Source organism: Oncorhynchus nerka, linkage group LG15 (assembly GCF_034236695.1).
Source record: "Oncorhynchus nerka isolate Pitt River linkage group LG15, Oner_Uvic_2.0, whole genome shotgun sequence".
Classification (NCBI taxonomy): Eukaryota; Metazoa; Chordata; class Actinopteri; order Salmoniformes; family Salmonidae; genus Oncorhynchus; species Oncorhynchus nerka.
The window spans coordinates 21535929-21559159 of NC_088410.1; the positions used below are offsets into that span (position 1 = coordinate 21535929).

Below are 23231 nucleotides of genomic sequence, written 5' to 3' on the forward strand. Positions count from 1 at the left end.
ATAATAACTCTACCTACATGTACATGTTACCTCAACTAACCGGTGCCCCCGCACATTTACTCTGTACCGGTACCCCCTGTATATAGTCTCACTATTGTTATTTGACTGCTGCTCTTTAATTACTTGTTACTTTTATTTCTTATCCGTATTTTTTTCAACTGCCTTGTTGGTTAGGGGCTCGTAAGTAAGCATTTCACCATAAGGTCTACCTACACCTGCTGTATTCAGCATTTCACCATAAGGTCTACCTACACCTGCTGTATTCGGCGCATGTGACTACTAAAATTTGATTTGATCACATAGAACACACTGTATTATCAAATATAACATACTGTATTTAGATATACTGTACAACACACATAGAATTAGGGTTGCAAATGTCCGGCAACTTTCACAAATGTCCCATGTTTTCCAGAAACCCAAGTGAAATGTTCCTGGAATCAGGAGGGAATAAGCAGGAAACCTGGGAATTTTGGGAAAGTTCCCAGATCTTTGCAACCCTACATAGAACACAGTGTAGTATTTTCATACCCAGTTACAGTTTAGCGTCCAACATGCCTGGACACAACACAGAAGTCACAGTTCATTTGACATGTTCTATATGTCACACATGAGCAGGTCCAATGTGCAGTATAAATACAGATATACAGAATAATATACTACAGTATGTATATACAGAAGTACAGATACAGATATACAGTATAATATACTACAGTATGTATATACAGAAGTACAGATACAGATATACAGTATAATATACTACAGTATGTATATACAGAAGTACAGATATTCAGTATAATATACTACAGTATGTATATACAGAAGTACAGATATACAGTATAATATACTACAGTATGCATATACAGAAGTACAGATACAGATATACAGTATAATATTATGTATATACAGAAGTACAGATATACAGTATAATACACTACAGTATGTATATACAGAGGTACAGATACAGATATACAGTATAATATACTACAGTATGTATATACAGAATTACAGATACAGATAAACAGTATAATATACTACAGTATGTATATACAGAAGTACAGATACAGAAATATAGTATAATATACTACAGTATGTATATACAGAAGTACAGATATACAGTATAATTTACTACAGTATGTATATACAGAAGTACAGATATACAGTATAATATACTACAGTATGTATATACAGAAGTACAGATACAGATATACAGTATAATATACTACAGTATGTATATACAGAAGTACAGATACAGATATACAGTATAATATACTACAGTATGTATATACAGAAGTACAGATATACAGTATAATATACTACAGTATGTATATACAGAAGTACAGATATACAGTATAATATACTACAGTATGTATATACAGAAGTACAGATACAGATATACAGTATAATATACTACAGTATGTATATACAGAAGTACAGATATACAGTATAATATACTACAGTATGTATATACAGAAGTACAGATACAGATATACAGTATCATATACTACAGTATGTATATACATAAGTACAGATATACAGTATAATATACTACAGTATGTATATACAGAGGTACAGATATAGATATACAGTATAATATACTACAGTATGTATATACAGAAGTACATATACGGATATGTAGAACTAACACACACGTACCTGGGATGTGGTACTGCTCCTTAGCTACCATGGAAACAGAAAAACAAGTTAAGTTTACTGACAGTTTAAGGAGGATGGCATCAGGATATAGAATATTCATATATACTGTAGAATGCAGTAGCTTTGTGATTTGTCAAATGTTTGTTTTCCTACTCTAAGATAGATATATCTATATCTCTGATGAATAAGAAAGCAGCAGCTCCTGGCCCTGTAACGCAGTTATATATGAAACAGAAAACAACACGTCATCTCCATGGTATCATGGTTTAACATGACTCTACGTAATGCCTTATAACCTGTCATAACCTGTACCAGCACTAAAGCACACAGATCAAGGAGCCGTTACTGGTTTCACTGGAGCTGGGTTGGCAGATAACGCTGGCAGATAATGCTGGCCTATAACGCTGGCAGATAATGCTGGACTATAATTCTGGCAGATAATGCTGGACTATAACACTGGCAGATAATGCTGGCCTATAACACTGGCAGATAATGCTGGCCTATAACGCTGGCAGATAATGCTGGCCTATAACGCAGGCAGACAATGCTGGACCATAACGCTGGCAGATCATGCTGGACCTATAACGCTGGCAGATAATGCGGGTCTATAATGCTGGCAGATCATGCTGGCCTATAATGCTGGCAGATCACGCTGGACCTATAACGCTAGCAGACAATGCTGGCCTATAACGCTGCCAGATAATGCTGACCTATAACGCTGGCAGATCATGCTGGCCTATAACGCTGGCAGATAATGCTGGCCTATACCGCTGGCAGATAATGCTGGCCTATAACGCCGGCAGATAATGCTGACCTTTAACGCTGGCAGATAATGCTGGCCTATAACACCGGCAGATAATGCTGGCCTATAACGCTGGCAGATAATGATGGCCTATAACGCTGGCAGATAATGCTGGCCTATAACGCGGGCAGATAACGCAGGCAGATAATGCTGGCCTTTAACGCTGGCAGATAATGCTGGCCTATAACGCTAGCAGATAATGCTGGCCTATAACGCTGGCAGATAATGCTGGCCTATAACGCTGGCAGATAATGTTGGCCTATAACGCTGGCAGATAATGCTGGCCTATAACGCTGGCAGATAATGCTGGCCTATACCGCTGGCTGATGAAGGGAAAGAGTGCCGTGTGTGTGCTGGGACGGAGCCTGGCATAAGTTGGAGCAAGGTGATGTAGCTAGAAACACACACACTGCAGACACAAACACACACACACGTCAGATGACCACAGACAGACAGACATACACACACCAGAGCAGCGGAACTTCTTGCTCTTGATCTGCCCGATGCGTTTGTTGGCCAGTCTGCGTGGGCTGGCACAGCGGGCACCGCTGGTCTCTATGGGGTTGGACCTCAGGTAGTCTGCCAGCCATTTCAGGTTACAGTCACACACAAACGGGTTCTGGGCCAGGTGACTAGGGGGAGAGAGGGGTCAGAGGTCAGGTTTTAAAAGAATATGGAGGGCCCAACCACTTCTGGTTTTGTTTCTACCTGGTAGTTAATTGATTCCAGGTCCTGGTCTCCCAAAACACTTCTGTTTTTTTGTTTCTACCTGGTAGTTAAATGATTCCAGGTCCTGGTCTCCCCAGCCACCTCTGGTTTTGTTTCTACCTGGTAGTTAAATGATTCCAGGTCCTGGTCTCCCCAACCACCTCTGGTTTTGTTTCTACCTGGTAGTTAATTGATTCCAGGTCCTGGTCTCCCAAAACACTTCTGGTTTTGTTTCTACCTGGTAGTTAATTGATTCCAGGTCCTGGTCTCCCAAAACACTTCTGGTTTTGTTTCTACCTGGTAGTTAATTGCACTCCCCCGGTGTCCCAGGTCTGAATTAGTCCTTTATTACAAGGAGAGGATAAAAGCAGAAGTGTTTGGGCCCTCCAGAACCGTCATAGAACAGACCTGCTCTAATACTATATGGATGTGAAGACTTCATCTGTATGCATCAGTATGTAGGATTGAACATGTATGCATGCCTCTTTGGGTATTGTATTTGACAGTACACCTATGCATACCACAGTGTCTGTATACTGTGTGAAGGTGTGTGTGCATCCATGCGTGTGTGTGTGTGACTCACAGTGTCTGTATACTGTGTGGGGGTGTGAAGGTGTGTGCGCGTGTGTGTGTGTGTGTGTGTGTGTGTGTGTGTGTGTGTGTGTGTGTGTGTGTGAGACTCACAGTGTCTGTATACTGTGTGGGGGTGTGAAGGTGTGTGTGTGTGAGACTCACAGGGTCTGTATACTGTGAAGGGGTGAGAAGGTGTGTGTGTGTGAGACTCACAGTGTCTGTATACTGTGTGGGGGTGTGAAGGTGTGTGTGCATGTGTGCGTGTGTGTGTGTGAGGGTGTGTGAGACTCACAGTGTCTGTATACTGTGTGGGGGTGTGAAGGTGTGTGTGTGTGAGAGACTCACAGTGTCTGTATACTGTGAAGGGGTGAGAAGGTTCCTTTAGCCAGGGTCTGGATCTTGTTGTCGTAGAGAGACAGCAGAGCTAGATTCTCTAGGTCCTGGAAGGCTGTGGCTCGAATACAGTGGATCTTATTGGCATTCAGGAGACTGGGAGAGAGACAGAGGGGAGAGAGAGAGACAGAGAGAGAGAGAGAGAGAGAGAGAGAGAGAGAGAGAGAGAGAGAGAGAGAGAGAGAGAGAGAGAGACAGACAGAGAGAGAGAGAGACAGACAGAGAGACAGAGAGAGAGAGAGAGAAAGAGAGAAGTTCTGTTCCTAAACTAAAAGCACATACTGTACATACTACATAGGGAATAGGGTATGATTTAGGATAGTGCACTACACAGGGAATAGGGTATGATCTAGGATGTAGACAGTATAGTGCAATACATAGGGTATGATCAAGGAAGTAGACAGTACAGTGCACTACATAGGGAGTGGGGTATGATTTAGGAAGTAGACAGTACAGTGCACTACATAGGAAATAGGGTATGATTTAGGAAGTAGATAGTACAGTGAAATACATAGGGAATAGGGTATGATCTAGGAAGTAGACAGTATAGTGCACTACATGGGGAATATGGTGTGATTTGGGATAGTGCACTACACAGGGAATAGGGTATGATCTAGGATGTAGACAGTACAGTTCACTACATAGGGGATAGGGTATGATCTAGGAAGTAGACAGTACAGTGCACTACATAGGGAATAGGGAATGATTTAGGAGGTAGACAGTATAGTGCACTACACAGGGAATAGGGTATGATTTTGGAAGTAGACAGTACAGTGCACTACATAGGGAATAGGGTATGATTTAGGAAGTAGACAGGATAGTGCACTACATAGGGAATAGGGTATGATCTAGGATGTAGACAGTATAGTGCAATACATAGGGTATGATCAAGGAAGTAGACAGTACAGTGCACTACATAGGGAATGGGGTATGATTTAGGAAGTAGACAGTACAGTGCACTACATAGGAAATAGGGTATGATTTAGGAAGTAGATAGTACAGTGAAATACATAGGGAATAGGGTATGATTTAGGAAGTAGACAGTATAGTGCACTACATAGGGTATGATTTAGGAAGTAGACAGTACAGTGCACGACATAGGGAATAGTGTATGATTTAGGAAGTAGACAGTATAGTGCACTACACAGGGAATAGGGTATGATTTTGGAAGAAGACAGTATAGTGCACTACATAGGGTATGATTTAGGAAGTATACAGTACAGTGCATGACATAGGGAATAGGGTATGATTTAGGAAGTAGACAGTATAGTGCACTACATAGGGAATAGGGTATGATCTAGGAAGTAGACAGTACAGTGCACGACATAGGGAATAGGGTATGATTTAGGAAGTAGACAGGATAGTGCACTACATAGGGAATAGGGTATGATCTAGGAAGTAGACAGTATAGTGCACTACATAGGGTATGATCTAGGAAGTAGACAGTACAGTGCACTACATAGGGAATAGGGTATGATTTAGGAAGTAGACAGTATAGTGCACTACATAGGGAATAGGGTATGATCTAAGAAGTAGACAGTATAGTGCACTACATAGGGAATAGGGTATGATTTAGGAAGTAGACAGTATAGTGCACTACATAGGGTATGATTTAGGAAGTAGACAGTACAGTGCACTACATAGGGAATAGGGTATGATCTAGGAAGTAGACAGTACAGTGCACTACATAGGGAATAGGGTATGATCTAGGAAGTAGACAGTATAGTGCACTACATAGGGTATGATTTAGGAAGTAGACAGTATAGTGCACTACATAGGGTATGATTTAGGAAGTAGACAGTACAGTGCACGACATAGGGAATAGTGTATGATTTAGGAAGTAGACAGTATAGTGCACTACACAGGGAATAGGGTATGATTTTGGAAGAAGACAGTATAGTGCACTACATAGGGTATGATTTAGGAAGTATACAGTACAGTGCATGACATAGGGAATAGGGTATGATTTAGGAAGTAGACAGTATAGTGCACTACATAGGGAATAGGGTATGATCTAGGAAGTAGACAGTACAGTGCACGACATAGGGAATAGGGTATGATTTAGGAAGTAGACAGGATAGTGCACTACATAGGGAATAGGGTATGATCTAGGAAGTAGACAGTATAGTGCACTACATAGGGTATGATCTAGGAAGTAGACAGTACAGTGCACTACATAGGGAATAGGGTATGATTTAGGAAGTAGACATTATAGTGCACTACATAGGGAATAGGGTATGATCTAGGAAGTAGACAGTATAGTGCACTACATAGGGAATAGGGTATGATTTAGGAAGTAGACAGTATAGTGCACTACATAGGGTATGATTTAGGAAGTAGACAGTACAGTGCACTACATAGGGAATAGGGTATGATCTAGGAAGTAGACAGTACAGTGCACTACATAGGGAATAGGGTATGATCTAGGAAGTAGACAGTACAGTGCACTACATAGGGAATAGGGTATGATCTAGGAAGTAGACAGTATAGTGCACTACATAGGGTATGATTTAGGAAGTAGACAGTACAGTGCACTACATAGGGAATAGGGTATGATCTAGGAAGTAGACAGTACAGTGCACTACATAGGGAATAGGGTATGATCTAGGAAGTAGACAGTATAGTGCACTACATAGGGTATGATTTAGGAAGTAGACAGTATAGTGCACTACATAGGGTATGATTTAGGAAGTAGACAGTACAGTGCACGACATAGGGAATAGTGTATGATTTAGGAAGTAGACAGTATAGTGCACTACACAGGGAATAGGGTATGATTTTGGAAGAAGACAGTATAGTGCACTACATAGGGTATGATTTAGGAAGTAGACAGTACAGTGCACGACATAGGGAATAGGGTATGATTTAGGAAGTAGACAGTATAGTGCACTACATAGGGAATAGGGTATGATCTAGGAAGTAGACAGTACAGTGCACGACATAGGGAATAGGGTATGATTTAGGAAGTAGACAGGATAGTGCACTACATAGGGAATAGGGTATGATCTAGGAAGTAGACAGTATAGTGCACTACATAGGGTATGATCTAGGAAGTAGACAGTACAGTGCACTACATAGGGAATAGGGTATGCTTTAGGAAGTAGACAGTATAGTGCACTACATAGGGAATAGGGTATGATCTAGGAAGTAGACAGTATAGTGCACTACATAGGGAATAGGGTATGATTTAGGAAGTAGAATTGTACTTACAGCAGTTCTAGAGAGCCGAGACCATCAAACAGTCCTCTGGGGAGATCTGTGATCTTATTACCATACAGAACCCTGTAGAGACCATATAGAATAAGACTGAGTACTATACCAGTAACATGATGACAATATTACCATACAGAACCCTGTAGAGACCATATAGAATAAGACTCAGTACTATACCAGTAACACCATGACAATATTACCATACAGAACCCTGTAGAGACCATATAGAATAAGACTGAGTACTATACCAGTAACACCATGACAATACTAGACAACATGGAGCTCAGGATTCTGTTGCCCCATCTGGCTCATATCACTCAGAAGAGGGAACTGGAACATACCCAGACTAAAAGGCACGGCACAGTCCCATTCATCCCAGACAGGGCTATCCCCTAAGGGGACACTTACCAACTACCAACCCCCCCTCCTCCCCTGGACCCAACAGAAAACAAACACACACACTGTCTCCCAGACCTCCCATTGAGGCTGATTCAGTAGGACACATACAATAAGGACTGTCTGTTTAACTCTATATAAACCCTATACATTATTCACAATGATATGTACACACACACTCCCTCATGATCATGTATATGCTACAGATGTGTATAACACAGACAGAGACATGTCAACACATACGTTAGTACACACAGACTGGCAGACACACAGACTGACAGATACACAGATATAAAGAGAGAAAGACCGACACACACACACACTGATGGCGACACACACACTGATGGTGACACATAGACACTAATGGCTACACACACACTGATGGCAACACACACTGATGGCGACACGCACACTGATGGCGACACGCACACTGATGGCGACACGCACACTGATGGCGACACGCACACTGATGGCGACACGCACACTGATGGCGACACACACTGATGGCGACACACACACTAATGGCGACACACAGACACTAATGGCTACACACACACTGATGGCGACACACACACACTGATGGCGACACACACACTGATGGCGACACACACACACTGATGGCGACACACACACTGATGGCGACACACACACACTGATGGCAACACACACACACACTGATGGCAACACACACACACACTGATGGCGACACACACAGACACACACACTGATGGCGACACACACACTGATGGCGACACACACACTGATGGCGACACACACACTGATGGCGACACACAGACACACACTGATGGCGACACACACACACACACTGATGGCGACACACAGACACTAATGGCTACACACACACTGATGGCGACACACACACACTAATGGCTACACACACACTGATGGCGACACACACACACACACTGATGGAGACACACAGACACACACTGATGGCGACACACACACACACACACTGATGGCGACACACACACACACACTGATGGCGACACACAGACACACACTAATGGCTACACACACACTGATGGCGACACACAGACACACACACTGATGGTTACACACAGACACAGACACTAATGGCTACACACACACTGATGGCGACACACACACACACACACTGATGGCGACACACAGACACACACACTGATGGCGACACACACACTGATGGAGACACACAGACACACACACTGATGGTTACACACAGACACACACTGATGGTTACACACAGACACACACTGATGGTTACACACAGACACACACTGATGGTTACACACAGACACACACTGATGCAAACAGACTCACAGTGAGTTGAGGGCTCTCAGGCCTTGGAAAACATCGGGAGCCATCTCTGATATCTGATTGTTACTCAGATCTCTGGAAAGAAGGAACAACAACAGTGTTACAGTGAGAACCATGACCTTTGACCTCACACTCTCTCTGACGTCGCCACTTAATGACATCTCCTTTAGGGGGCTGCTTCCTAAATGGCACACTATTCACTATATAGTGCACTACCTTGGACCAGGCCACTATTCACTATATAGTGCACTACTTATGACCAGGCCAAATAGGAGTCTGGTCAAAGTAGTGCCCTATATAGAGAATAGGATGCCATTTCCCATTTGGGATGCAGCAGACACTGTAAATGCATCCTACAACCTTGGGGAGATGATATAAACCATGCAGAAGAGGAAAAACCACAAGAGGACCAGACTAAGGGGAGGTCTCCTGGGTTCTATCCCACAGAAGAGCTCCTGTGTTGGGCCTCAGAGGTCCAAACCCTCTCCTTGATTAGATGGCACTTTTTCTTTCATTTTTTAAAAACCTTTATATATACAGGTTTTTTCTCATTGAGATAACATCTCTTTTCCAAGAGAGACCTGGACCAATAGCAGCAGAGGGAACAACGTTTCAGACAAAACAACTTACATACACTAACACAACATTAAACAAAACCATAAACACGTACAGTACAACAACAAGTCTTGACTAAAAACAGCTGTCCCAAAGACAATTACACTCTTCTATGATATATACATCGATCAAGTGTTTAAACTCCCCCAACGAAACGGTACTTTAACAGAATGATGAAATTCAAACATGTGCACACACACACACTGACCCTCCACTTACACTTTCTACCCCTCATCCTGCCCTAACCCCCCCCCCCCTCATCCTGCCTTAACCCCCCCCTCGCCCCTGGCTCACTGAGAGTTCAACTAAAGGGCTCCAAAAACCAGAAGCAGATAACAGATAAGACTCTTACTGTATATAATCACTCTGTAGGGTAGGAGACAGGGGGTTAGGGGGATGTGTGTAGAGGTCAAAGGTGGAAGGTCAGGAGTTTTATTTGATTTCATTAGGATATCTTTTAATGCTCATTAGGACTAATCGAAGAGTCCTTAAACGTAAAATAAATAAATAATTATAATTATAATAGGATCACATTTTCACATACAGTATAACACACTGTTACAAACAGAAATAATACACGGACATATTGACCAGACTCTAACAGTCTAAAAAGACGACCATAGTCAACCTTAGTCCTGCACAACCTTCCTAATTATTATATTTAAATGGTTCTAAAGTATTACTTGATTTATGTATTGAAAGGCTTCTGGTTTGCACAGATACATTATTCAATTTCTTTATTGTACTAAATAAAATGTTATTTTGCCTATTTGTCTTTTCTGTCTGGATAACCCATAGATGGTGGACAATCTATTCCTAGTATTGACTGAATGTCTGTCTCTTACCAACTGAATACTGTTGTGAAGAGAGTTTGTCTGTTTTAAATGGTGTACATTGTGAAATAAACAAACATGTTTTTTCTTCTTCAATTATCTTGTTGCTTAATGACCAACCAGGAGTGTTCATCATGACCACAACAGAACCACATCTCCACCTTACAACAATCCTTGTTGCTTAATGACCAACCAAGAGTGTTCATCATGACCACAACAGAAGAACCACATCTCCACCTTAAAACAATCCTTGTTGCTTAATGACCAACCAAGAGCGTTGATCATGACCACAACAGAAGAACCACATCTCCACCTGAAAACAATCCTTGTTGCTTAATGACCAACCAAGAGTGTTGATCATGACCACAACAGAAGAACCACATCTCCACCTGAAAACAATCCTTGTTGCTTAATGACCAACCAAGAGCGTTGATCATGACCACAACAGAAGAACCACATCTCCACCTGAAAAGAATCCTTGTTGCTTAATGACCAACCAGGAGCGTTGATCATGACCACAACAGAAGAACCATATCTCCACCTGAAAACAATCCTCACTGCTTTGTTCTGTTCAATCTGCAGCCTCCTAACTTCACATGCTGATGCATTTCCCCAGACCACAGAACAGTAGTTCACCTGACTCCCAATGAATGCTTGGGCTGTTTTCTTAAGAATCTTTCCCGGTAAATATTATATCCTTCTGATCATGCATGTAGTTTTATTTGACATTTTTACATAGATGAGCTATTTGAGACGACCATGATAAGCAGTTGTCTAGCTGCACCCCTCAGTTGGTTTCTACCACTTCCTCAAGTTGTACTCCCCCATACTTAATTGCATCCCATGCTGTGTTGGCCTTTTCCTGATGGAACAGACCAACATAACCATAGGTTTCTTGGTGTGCAAAACAAATTTGTTCTGGCAAACCCAATCCCTGATATTTCCCAGATCTACTTGTAGAACTTGCTGTACCTGTTGAACCGATTGTCTTGTTGTATACATTGCAGTATCATCTGTAAACATAGCAGCTTGAGTTTCAGATGAGGCACAAGGAAGGTCGTTGGTATATATTAAGTAAAGGGGGTTGACTAGTTACATTCTGCGCAGCTTCTTGTAGGAGGTGAAGGCCCCAGGAGGAACTGACTTGATGCCATTCTGCTCCAGACGACTAGGAGGGAGAGAAGGAGGGAAGGAAAAGGGAGAGAGTGAGGGATGGAAAAGGGAGAGAGTGAGGGAAGGAAAAGGGAGAGAGTGAGGGGAGGAAAAGGGAGAGAGTGAGGGAAGGAAAAGGGAGAGAGTGAGGGAAGGAAAGAAGAGAGAGGGCGGGAGACAGAGGGGAGGAGAAGGGAGGGGGAGAGACCCATCGGCAATGAGATTCATTCAAATTACACCCATGTAAGATATAGGAAAAACTTAGGTTAGTCTCTCTTTCTCTCTCTGTGTGTGTAAGTATGTGTGTGTTTTGTGTGTGTGAGAGACAGGAAATGTTGAGGGTATCAGACACAGTTTGACATATTTGTGTGACTGGAGCCGTTAGCTGACCAGGGGAATGCTCACCTGTTAAACTGCCAAACCACTCAGAGACTGCAGCATTACACTACTAACCCCTCTGTCTGTCTCTCAATCCTTCTGTCTGTCTCTCTCTCCTTCTGTCTGTCTCTCTCTCTCTCCTTCTGTCTATCTGTCTCTCCTGTCTGTCTGTCTGTCTGTCTGTCTCTCCTGTCTGTCTGTCTCTCCTGTCTGTCTGTCTCTCTCTCCTTCTGTCTGTCTCTCTCTCTCTCCTTCTGTCTATCCATCTCTCCTGTCTGTCTCTCTCTCCTTCTGTCTGTCTCTCTCTGCTTCTGTCTGTCTCTCTCTGCTTCTGTCTGTCTCTCTCTCCTTCTGTCTGTCTCTCTCCTGTCTGTCTGTCTCTCTCCTGTCTGTCTGTCTCTTTCTCCTTCTGTCTGTCTCTCTCTCCTTCTGTCTGTCTCTCTCTCCTTCTGTCTGTCTCTCTCTCATTCTGTCTGTCTCTCTCTCATTCTGTCTGTCTCTCTCTCATTCTGTCTGTCTCTCTCTCCTTCTGGCTGTCTCTCTCTCCTTCTGTCTGTCTCTCTCTCCTTCTGGCTGTCTCTCTCTCCTAATGTCTGTCTCTCTCTCTCTCCTTCTGTCGATCTGTCTTTCCTGTCTCTCTCTCTCCTTCTGTCTGTCTCTCTCTCCTTCTGTCTGTCTCTCTCTGCTTCTGTCTGTCTCTCTCTCCTTCTGTCTGTCTCTCTCCTGTCTGTCTGTCTCTCTCTCCTTCTGTCTGTCTCTCTCTCCTTCTGTCTGTCTCTCTCTGCTTCTGTCTGTCTCTCTCTCCTTCTGTCTGTCTCTCTCTCCTTCTGTCTGTCTCTCTCTCCTTCTGTCTGTCTCTCTCTCCTTCTGTCTGTCTCTCCTTCTGTCTGTCTCTCTCTCCTGTCTGTCTGTCTCTCTCTCCTGTCTGTCTGTCTCTCTCTCCTTCTGTCTGTCTCTCTCTCCTTCTGTCTGTCTCTCTCTCCTTCTGTCTGTCTCTCTCTCCTTCTGTCTGTCTCTCTCTCCTCCTGTCTGTCTCTCTCTCTCTGTCTGTCTCTCTCTCTCTCTCTCTCTCCTCCTGTCTGTCTCTCTCCTCCTGTCTGTCTCTCTCTCCTCCTGTCTGTCTCTCTCTCCTCCTGTCTGTCTCTCTCTCCTTCTGTCTGTCTCGCTCCTGTCTCTCTCTCTCTCTCTCTCTCCTTCTGTCTGTCTCTCCTTCTGTCTGTTATTCTTCTGAGAAAGTCTTAGAAAGTCCCTCTCTCTCCCTAACCTCAAACACATTCTACTATTTCCTCATCCTCCTTTCACCATCTCTCTCTCTCCCTCCTGTCTGAGTGTGTGTGTGTGTGTGTGTGTGTGTGTGTGTGTGTGTGTGTGTGTGTGTGTGTGTGTGTGTGTGTGTGTGTCCTTCAGGTCTAAGAGGTTAAACCCAGGGAGATGTTAAGTTGAGAGATGAGCCTGTGTAAAAGTCAAGGGTTCAGTGTCCATATATGGACATGGTCGGTGTGGGGGGGCGGGGTGGTAAGCTGCTGTCAGGGAATAGAAATATCCTTTCTAGAGCAGCTCTGATGCATTAATGATACACACACACATCAACTCTTACTGGTCAGATGGCCACATATTCATCTGATTGGAAAAACTGTAGCATATACATATATTAATACAGGATATCCAATGACACACAGACATATCCCTGGTCCACTCTTATTGGTCAGCGGGCCACCAGATCAATACGCAATGACAATCATGATGATTATACAGTATTTATTCTATATGGTGTGGTTATTCTACATAGTGTGGTTATTCTACATGGTGTGGTTATTCTACATAGTGTGGTTATTCTACATGGTGTGGTTATTCTACATGGTGTGGTTATTCTACATGGTGGATTTATTCTACATGGTGTGGTTATTCTATATGGTGTAGTTATTCTACATGGTGTGGTTATTCTACATGGTGAGGTTATTCTATATGGTGCGGTTATTCTATATTGGTAAGGTTATTCTGTATGGTGTGGTTATTCTGTATGGTGTGGTTATTCTATATGGTGTGGTTATTCTACATGGTGCGGTTATTCTATATGGTGCGGTTAGTCTATATGGTGCAGTTATTCTATATTGGTGCAGTTATTCTACATGGTGCGGTTATTCTACATGGTGCAGTTATCCTATATTTGTGTGGTTATTCTGTATGGTGCGGTTATTCTATATGGTGCAGTTATTCTGTATGGTGTGGTTATTCTGTATGGTGTGGTTATTCTATATGGTGTGGTTATTCTACATGGTGCGGTTATTCTATATGGTGCGGTTAGTCTATATGGTGCAGTTATTCTATATTGGTGCAGTTATTCTACATGGTGCGGTTATTCTACATGGTGCAGTTATCCTATATTTGTGTGGTTATTCTGTATGGTGCGGTTATTCTATATGGTGCAGTTATTCTGTATGGTGTGGTTATTCTGTATGCTGCGGTTATTCTGTATGGTGCGGTTATTCTGTATGGTGCGGTTATTCTGTATAGTGCGGTTATTCTATGTGGTGTAGTTATTCTGTATGGTGAGGTTATTGTATGTGGTGTAGTTATTCTGTATGGTGCGGTTATTCTGTATGGTGCAGTTATTCTGTATGGTGCGGTTATTCTATGTGGTGTAGTTATTCTGTATGGTGCGGTTATTCTATGTGGTGTAGTTATTCTGTATGGTGCGGTTATTCTGTATGGTGCGGTTATTCTGTATAGTGCGGTTATTCTATGTGGTGTAGTTATTCTGTATGGTGCGGTTATTGTATGTGGTGTAGTTATTCTGTATGGTGCGGTTATTCTGTATGGTGCATTTATTCTGTATGGTGCGGTTATTCTATGTGGTGTAGTTATTCTGTATGGTGCGGTTATTCTATGTGGTGTAGTTATTCTGTATGGTGCGGTTATTCTATGTGCTGTAGTTATTCTGTATGGTGCGGTTATTCTATATGGTGCAGTTATTCTGTATGGTGTGGTTATTCTGTATGGTGCGGTTATTCTATATGGTGCAGTTATTCTGTATGGTGTGGTTATTCTGTATGGTGTGGTTATTCTGTATGGTGCGGTTATTCTGTATGGTGCGGTTATTCTGTATGGTGTGGTTATTCTGTATGGTGCGGTTATTCTGTATGGAGCGGTTATTCTGTATGGTGCGGTTATTCTATGTGGTGTAGTTATTCTGTATGGTGCGGTTATTCTATATGGTGCAGTTATTCTGTATGGTGCGGTTATTCTGTATGGTGCGGTTATTCTGTATGGTGCGGTTATTCTATGTGGTGTAGTTATTCTGTATGGTGCAGTTATTCTATGTGGTGTAGTTATTCTATATGGTGCAGTTATTCTGTATGGTGCAGTTATTCTGTATGGTGTGGTTATTCTGTATGGTGCATTATTCTATATGGTGCAGTTATTCTGTATGGTGTGGTTATTCTGTATGGTGCGGTTATTCTATATGGTGCAGTTATTCTGTATGGTGTGGTTATTCTGTATGGTGTGGTTATTCTGTATGGTGTGGTTATTCTGTATGGTGTGGTTATTCTGTATGGTGTGGTTATTCTGTATGGTGCGGTTCTTCTGTATGGTGCGGTTATTCTATGTGGTGTAGTTATTCTGTATGGTGCGGTTATTCTATATGGTGCGGTTATTCTGTATGGTGTGGTTATTCTGTATGGTGCGGTTATTCTGTATGGTGCGGTTATTCTGTATGGTGCGGTTATTCTATGTGGTGTAGTTATTCTGTGTGGTGCGGTTATTCTATGTGGTGTAGTTATTCTGTATGGTGCGGTTATTCTATGTGGTGTAGTTATTCTGTATGGTGCGGTTACATTTACATTTAAGTCATTTAGCAGACGCTCTTATCCAGAGCGACTTACAAATTGGTGCATTCACCTTATGACATCCATGACTGGTTATTCGGTATGGTGCGGTTATTCTATGTGGTGCAGTTATTCTGTATGGTGCGGTTATTCTATGTGGTGTAGTTATTTTGTATGGTGCGGTTATTCTGTATGGTGCGGTTATTCTGTATGGTGCCGTTATTCTATGTGGTGTAGTTATTCTGTATGGTGCGGTTATTCTATGTGGTGTAGTTATTCTGTATGGTGCCGTTATTCTATGTGGTGTAGTTATTCTGTATGGTGCGGTTATTCTGTATGGTGCGGTTATTCTGTATGGTGCGGTTATTCGGTATGGTGCGGTTATTCTATGTGGTGTAGTTATTCTGTATGGTGCGGTTATTCTATGTGGTGTAGTTATTCTGTATGGTGCGGTTATTCTATGTGGTGTAGTTATTCTGTATGGTGCGGTTATTCTGTATGGTGCGGTTATTCTATGTGGTGTAGTTATTCTGTATGGTGCGGTTATTCTATGTGGTGTAGTTATTCTGTATGGTGCGGTTATTCTATGTGGTGTAGTTATTCTGTATGGTGCGGTTATTCTATGTGGTGTAGTCATTCTGTATGGTGCGGTTATTCTATGTGGTGTAGTTATTCTATATTGGTGTGGTTATTCTGTATGGTGCGGTTATTCTATATGGTGCAGTTATTCTGTATGTGTGGTTATTCTGTATGGTGTGGTTATTCTATATGGTGCAGTTATTCTGTATGGTGTGGTTATTCTGTATGGTGCAGTTATTCTGTATGGTGTGGTTATTCTGTATGGTGTGGTTATTCTGTATGGTGTGGTTATCCTATATTTGTGTGGTTATTCTGTATGGTGTGGTTATTCTGTATGGTGCGGTTATTCTATATGGTGCAGTTATTCTGTATGGTGTAGTTATTCTGTATGGTGTAGTTATTCTGTATGGTGCGGTTATTCTATATGGTGCAGTTATTCTGTATGGTGCGGTTATTCTGTATGGTGCGGTTATTCTGTATGGTGCGGTTATTCTGTATGGTGCGGTTATTCTGTATGGTGCGGTTATTCTGTATGGTGTGGTTATTCTGTATGGTGTGGTTATTCTGTATGGTGTGTGATGTCTCAATGACCCTACTATTTGGCTGTTTTTGTGATGCAGAATAGACATTGTTCTCAATGGGATAAATCTGTATCCCATTGAGGTTAAAGGTTAAATTAATAAATTAAAGGTTAAATGAATAAATCAAATAAATCAATACTAGCACCAGTAAGTAAATAGACCAGGTGTGGTGATGAGCATGAACTGACCATGTCGACGGTCTCAGATCTCGGTCATGGCTTCAAGGGGGTGAGCGGGTATGGCCACCTCGTATCTTATAAACCATAGTTAAAGCTTTGTGGTCTTGTTGACCGTGTGTGGTCATGCTGACCGCGTGCAGGACTCACATCTCAGTCATGGCTTCAGGCAGGTGAGCAGGTATGGCAGTGAGGCCCTTGCCTCTACAGTCTACGATGTTGTTACTACAGGAACACATGGGAGGACAGGAGCCAGACGCCAGGCTACACGGCTGGACAAACGCACTGTCACTCTGACCTGGAGAGAGAGAGCGAGAGAAAGAGAGAGAAAGACAAAGAGAGAGAGTGAGAGAGAGAGAGAGTGAGAAAGACAAAGGGAGAGAGCGAGAGAGAAAGAGAAAAAGAGAGAGAGAGAGTTTAGAATGAGAGAGAGTGATTATTGTGTATTATTGTATGATTATTAGTTGCTATGTAAATACCAGGTGATTTCTGGACAGTAAATTAAAGTCATACCAAGGGAAGGACATGGAATAGAAAGGCTCCATACAAAATCTAGTGCTGTATCTCAGCTGGTGAACTCTAACCTCTGTCTTACCTGAGCAGGGGACCTCTACAGGTAAACTCTACCCTCTAACCTCTGACCTCTGTCTTACCTGAGCAGGGGACCTCTACAGGTAAACTCTACCCTCTAACCTCTGTCTTACCTGAGCAGGTGACGTCTACAGGTAAACTCTACCCTCTAACCTCTGACCTCTGTCTTACCTGAGCAGGGGACCTCCACAGGTAAACTCTACCCTCTAGCCTCTGACCCCTGTCTTACCTGAGCAGGTGACCTCTACAGGTCAACTCTAACCTCTAACCTCTGACCCCTGTCTTACCTGAGCAGGGGACCTCTACAGGTAAACTCTATCCTCTGACCCCTGCCTTACCTGAGCAGGTGAACTCGTTCTTCTGCAGTTCAGCCAGGTTGAGTCCCCTGAGGGTTGGAGGGGAGCTGCACTGTGTATACAGACCCAGGGTGGGCCTCTGTCTCAGCCAGGGAGACAGCCAGGACAGGTGACAGTCACACCTCAGACTGTTAGAATGGAGACGACTGGAGGGAGAGGACGAGGAAGAAGGAGGTTTATTGTCCAATGTACCAGGATGTCAAAGGAAATGTGTATTGTGCTTTCCCAACCCTCTGAAAAACACAGAGAGGTTGGAGTAGAGGATAACCACTAGGAGAGAGAGAGGGAGAGGAGAGGGAACCCTTACCCATCTCTCACTGAGACTCTCACTCCAAACCATCATCTGCACACACACACGCACTGTCTGAACCAGTTTCCCCGATACTGTTGTAGCCCTATACTCTAACCCTAACTCTCAGCTTTGTGTGTGTGTGTGTGTGTGTGTGGGTGGGTGGGTGTGTGTGTGTGTGTGGGTGGGTGTGATTTCCAGGGGCGTCTGTCGTTGGACAGTTTGTTGACAGGAGCTTGGTGCCTTGAAGTCCCAGTAAATCCCCCACAACCCTTCTGTGGTGGGTGGAAGGGGACCAAGTCTCCTGAGAATGGGCCTGGGGGTTTGGGTCCCCCCCAAGAGGCTGGGCCTTTTCTGAGACAGCGCTACATCTCTGATTGACTGGTTTATGGGTACAGAGGCATTCATACAAGATGTGTGTATTTGAAGTGTGACACATTTCGGTAGGTAAACCTCTGATTTCAAAGGTTGCATGTTCGAATCCAGCGATAGAGAAAGTTGTTCTTGATATTCTAGTTTTAAGCCCATCTCAAACCTGAAACATTCAGAGTTAATGCCCTTAAAGCTGCAATATGTCACTTTTTGGGTGCCCCGACCAAATTCACATAGACATTGTTATTGAAACAAGTCCAAGGAGCAGTAGATCTGTTCTATGTGCACTACTTCTATGCTTCCCGTGCCTAAATGACATGTTTGCGTCTTTTACTTTTGGTTTTGCTTCAAACAGCTGAAAATACAATATACTTGCTTATTTAAAATCACATACTTTTAAATTAGCCAAACTATTAGAATTTTAGCAACCAGGAAATGGCGGAGCGATTTCTGCATATTGCATCTTTAAGAATTTGGAATTAATGCCTGAACACAACCCTTACTTTAAATATTCAGAGTTAATACCTGAACATAACCCTTACTTTAAATATTCAGAGTTAATACCTGAACATAACCCTTACTTTAAATATTCAGAGTTAATACCTGAACATAACCCTTACTTTAAATATTCAGAGTTAATGCCTAAACTTAAGCTTAAACACTTTGAAATTTGACATTTGGGAAAAGATGGATGAAGGTGTAATTCTGACATGAGACTGTGAGAGCTGGTAGGGTTGGCTATGTGTGGCCTGTCAGACTCAGACTCTTCCACACTGATCTTAGGTCAGTTTTGTGTTGTCACCCTAATGGATAAGTTTCGGAAATTGCAGAATCGAATAGCAATTTATCTAGAATGGTGAGAATCGCAATACATCTAGAATCACGATGCATCTAGAATCATGAGAATCACAATACATCTAGAATGGTGAGAATCGTAATACATCTAGAATCACAATGCATCTAGAATCATGAGAATCACAATACATCTAGAATGGTGAGAATCGTAATACATCTAGAATCACAATGCATCTAGAATCATGAGAATCACAATACATCTAGAATGGTGAGAATCGTAATACATATTGAATCGGCACCAAAGTGTCATGAGTTCCCTGACAGTCCTACTGAGTAGTGAGCAGAGAGGGACTCACAAGGTGCGTAGTTTGGGCATGTGGTTGAAGCTGGAGACTGGAATGCTGCTTATGTTGTTGTTGTTCAATGTGCTGCCGAGAGAGAGAGAGAGGGGGGAGAGGGATGAAAGAGGGAATGAGAGAGAGAGGGGGAGAGAGGGAGAGAAAAAGAGAAAGGGAGAGAAAGAGGGAGAGAGAAAGAGAGAGGGAAAGAGAGAAAGAGAGAGTGTGAGTGAGAGGGAAAGACAGAGGTAAAGGAAAAGAAAGAAGAGAGAGAGGGAAAGAGAGAAAGAGAGAGTGTGAGTGAGAGAGAGAGAGGGAAAGACAGAGGTAAAGGAAAAAAAGAAAGAGAGGGAGGGATAGAGAGAGAAAGAGAGAATATTAGTTGACATTCCTTAGGAGAAGAAAGCTGCACACAGACACAGTCTTTCTCTATAATACTTACAGAACCTCCAGAGTTCTCAGAGCACGGAAGGCCCCCTCCTCGATGCAAGTGATGTGGTTCTTATCCAGTTGACTGTAGACACAAAACACATATAATGGTTTCCATGAGAGAGAGAGAGAGAGAGAGAGAGAGAGAGAGAGAGAGAGAGAGAGAGAGTGTGTGAGAGAGTGTGTGAGAGTGAGAGTGTGTGAGAGTGAGAGTGTGTGTGTGTCACTCACAGGTTCCTGATGTCCGTGGCCCCTCTGAAAGCTCTCCTGGGAATGGCTTGGATAGCATTCTCACTAAGGTCCCTGAGAAGGAATGATGGAGGGAGGGAGGGAGGGAGGGAGGGGGAGGGAGGGAGGGAGGGAGGGAGGGAGAAAAAATGGAAAAAAGAAGGAAAGACAATTTAAACAAAGTGTAGCTTTTCCAACGTGAAATTCATGTAGAAAGAAAAGAGCTATGAAAAGAAGAAGAGTACGGAGCAGACAATGTGGATCAGACAGTGTGGATCAGACAGTGTGGAGCAGACAGTGTGGATCAGACAGTGTGGAGCAGACAATGTGGATCAGACAGTGTGGAGCAGACAGTGTGGATCAGACAGTGTGGAGCAGACAGTGTGGATCAGACAGTGTGGAGCAGACAGTGTTGATCAGACAGTGTGGAGCAGACAGTGTGGATCAGACAGTGTGGATCAGACAGTGTGGATCAGACAGTGTGGAGCAGACAGTGTGGATCAGACAGTGTGGATCAGACAGTGTGGATCAGACAGTGTGGAGCAGACAGTGTGGATCAGACAGTGTGGATCAGACAGTGTGGAGCAGACAGTGTGGATCAGACAGTGTGGAGCAGACAGTGTGGATCAGACAGTGTGGAGCAGACAGTGTGGATCAGACAGTGTGGATCAGACAGTGTGGATCAGACAGTGTGGAGCAGACAGTGTGGATCAGACAGTGTGGATCAGACAGTGTGGAGCAGACAGTGTGGATCAGACAGTGTGGAGCAGACAGTGTGGATCAGACAGTGTGGAGCAGACAGTGTGGATCAGACAGTGTGGAGCAGACAGTGTGGATCAGACAGTGTGGATCAGAAAGTGTGGAGCAGACAGTGTGGAGCAGACAGTGTGGATCAGACAGTGTGGAGCAGACAGTGTTGATCAGACAGTGTGGAGCAGACAGTGTGGATCAGACAGTGTGGATCAGACAGTGTGGATCAGACAGTGTGGAGCAGACAGTGTGGATCAGACAGTGTGGATCAGAAAGTGTGGAGCAGACAGTGTGGAGCAGACAGTGTGGATCAGACAGTGTGGATCAGACAGTGTGGATCAGACAGTGTGGATCAGACAGTGTGGAGCAGACAGTGTGGATCAGACAGTGTGGATCAGAAAGTGTGGAGCAGACAGTGTGGAGCAGACAGTGTGGATCAGACAGTGTGGAGCAGACAGTGTTGATCAGACAGTGTGGATCAGTGTGGAGCAGACAGTGTGGATCGGTGTGGATCGGTGTAGAGCAGACAGTGTGGATCAGACAGTGTGGATCAGACGGTGTGGATCAGACAGTGTGGATCAGACAGTGTGGATCGGTGTGGAGCAGACAGTGTGGATTGGTGTGGAGCAGACAGTGTGGATCGGTGTGGAGCAGACAGTGTGGATCAGTGTGGATCAGACAGTGTGGATCAGACATTGTGGATTGGTGTGGAGCAGACAGTGTAGATCAGTGTAGAGCAGACAGTGTTGATCAGTGTGGAGCAGACAGTGTTGATCAGTGTAGAGCAGACAGTGTTGATCAGTGTGGAGCAGACAGTGTAGATCAGTGTGGAGCAGACAGTGTTGATCAGTGTGGAGCAGACAGTGTTGATCAGTGTGGAGCAGACAGTGTAGATCAGTGTAGAGCAGACAGTGTTGATCAGTGTGGAGCAGACAGTGTTGATCAGTGTGGAGCAGACAGTGTTGATCAGTGTAGAGCAGACAGTGTTGATCAGTGTAGAGCAGACAGTGTTGATCAGTGTGGAGCAGACAGTGTTGATCAGTGTAGAGCAGACAGTGTTGAGCAGACAGTGTTGATCAGTGTAGAGCAGACAGTGTTGATCAGTGTAGAGCAGACAGTGTTGATCAGTGTAGAGCAGACAGTGTTGATCAGTGTAGAGCAGACAGTGTTGATCAGTGTAGAGCAGACAGTGTTGATCAGTGTAGAGCAGACAGTGTTGATCAGTGTGGAGCAGACAGTGTAGAGCAGACAGTGGAGAGCAGACAGTGGAGAGCAGACAGTGGAGAGCAGACAGTGGAGAGCAGACAGTGTGGAGCAGACAGTGTAGAGCAGACAGTGTTGATCAGTGTAGAGCAGACAGTGTAGAGCAGACAGTGTTGATCAATGTAGAGCAGACAGTGTAGAGCAGACAGTGTTGATCAGTGTAGAGCAGACAGTGTTGATCAGTGTAGAGCAGACAGTGTAGAGCAGACAGTGTAGAGCAGACAGTGTGGAGCAGACAGTGTGGAGCAGACAGTGTTAATCAGTGTAGAGCAGACCGTGTGGAGCAGACAGTGTAGAGCACAGTGTAGAGCAGACAGTGTGGAGCAGACAGTGTAGAGCAGACAGTGTAGAGCAGACAGTGTGGAGCAGACAGTGTGGAGCACACAGTGTAGAGCAGACAGTGTAGAGCAGACAGTATAGAGCAGACAGTGTGGAGCAGACAGTGTGGAGCAGACAGTGTGGAGCAGACAGTGTAGAGCAGACAGTGTAGAGCAGACAGTGTGGAGCAGACAGTGTAGAGCAGACAGTGGAGAGCAGCCAGTATAGAGCAGACAGTATAGAGCAGACAGTATAGAGCAGACAGTATAGAGCAGACAGTAGAGTAATTGGTGGCTGTGT

General features: G+C 43.6%; 1 protein-coding gene across 1 annotated transcript in view; it reads right to left on the reverse strand.

Moving 5' to 3' along the window:
- Positions 1 to 20809, reverse strand: part of LOC115123579 (slit homolog 1 protein-like) — a 96644-nt gene extending 75835 nt beyond the window's left edge. Inside the window, exons 1-12 of the mRNA XM_065000681.1 lie at positions 20799 to 20809; positions 20604 to 20675; positions 20386 to 20457; positions 19962 to 20033; positions 18132 to 18295; positions 17353 to 17500; positions 11606 to 11677; positions 9065 to 9136; positions 7343 to 7414; positions 4085 to 4228; positions 2927 to 3090; positions 1657 to 1680 (exon numbers count right to left, since the gene is read on the reverse strand). Coding sequence (XP_064856753.1) covers positions 1657 to 1680; positions 2927 to 3090; positions 4085 to 4228; positions 7343 to 7414; positions 9065 to 9136; positions 11606 to 11677; positions 17353 to 17500; positions 18132 to 18295; positions 19962 to 20033; positions 20386 to 20457; positions 20604 to 20675; positions 20799 to 20809 — 1087 coding nt within the window. The remainder of the gene's footprint in view (positions 1 to 1656; positions 1681 to 2926; positions 3091 to 4084; positions 4229 to 7342; positions 7415 to 9064; positions 9137 to 11605; positions 11678 to 17352; positions 17501 to 18131; positions 18296 to 19961; positions 20034 to 20385; positions 20458 to 20603; positions 20676 to 20798) is intronic.
- Positions 20810 to 23231: the final 2422 nt, after the last annotated feature.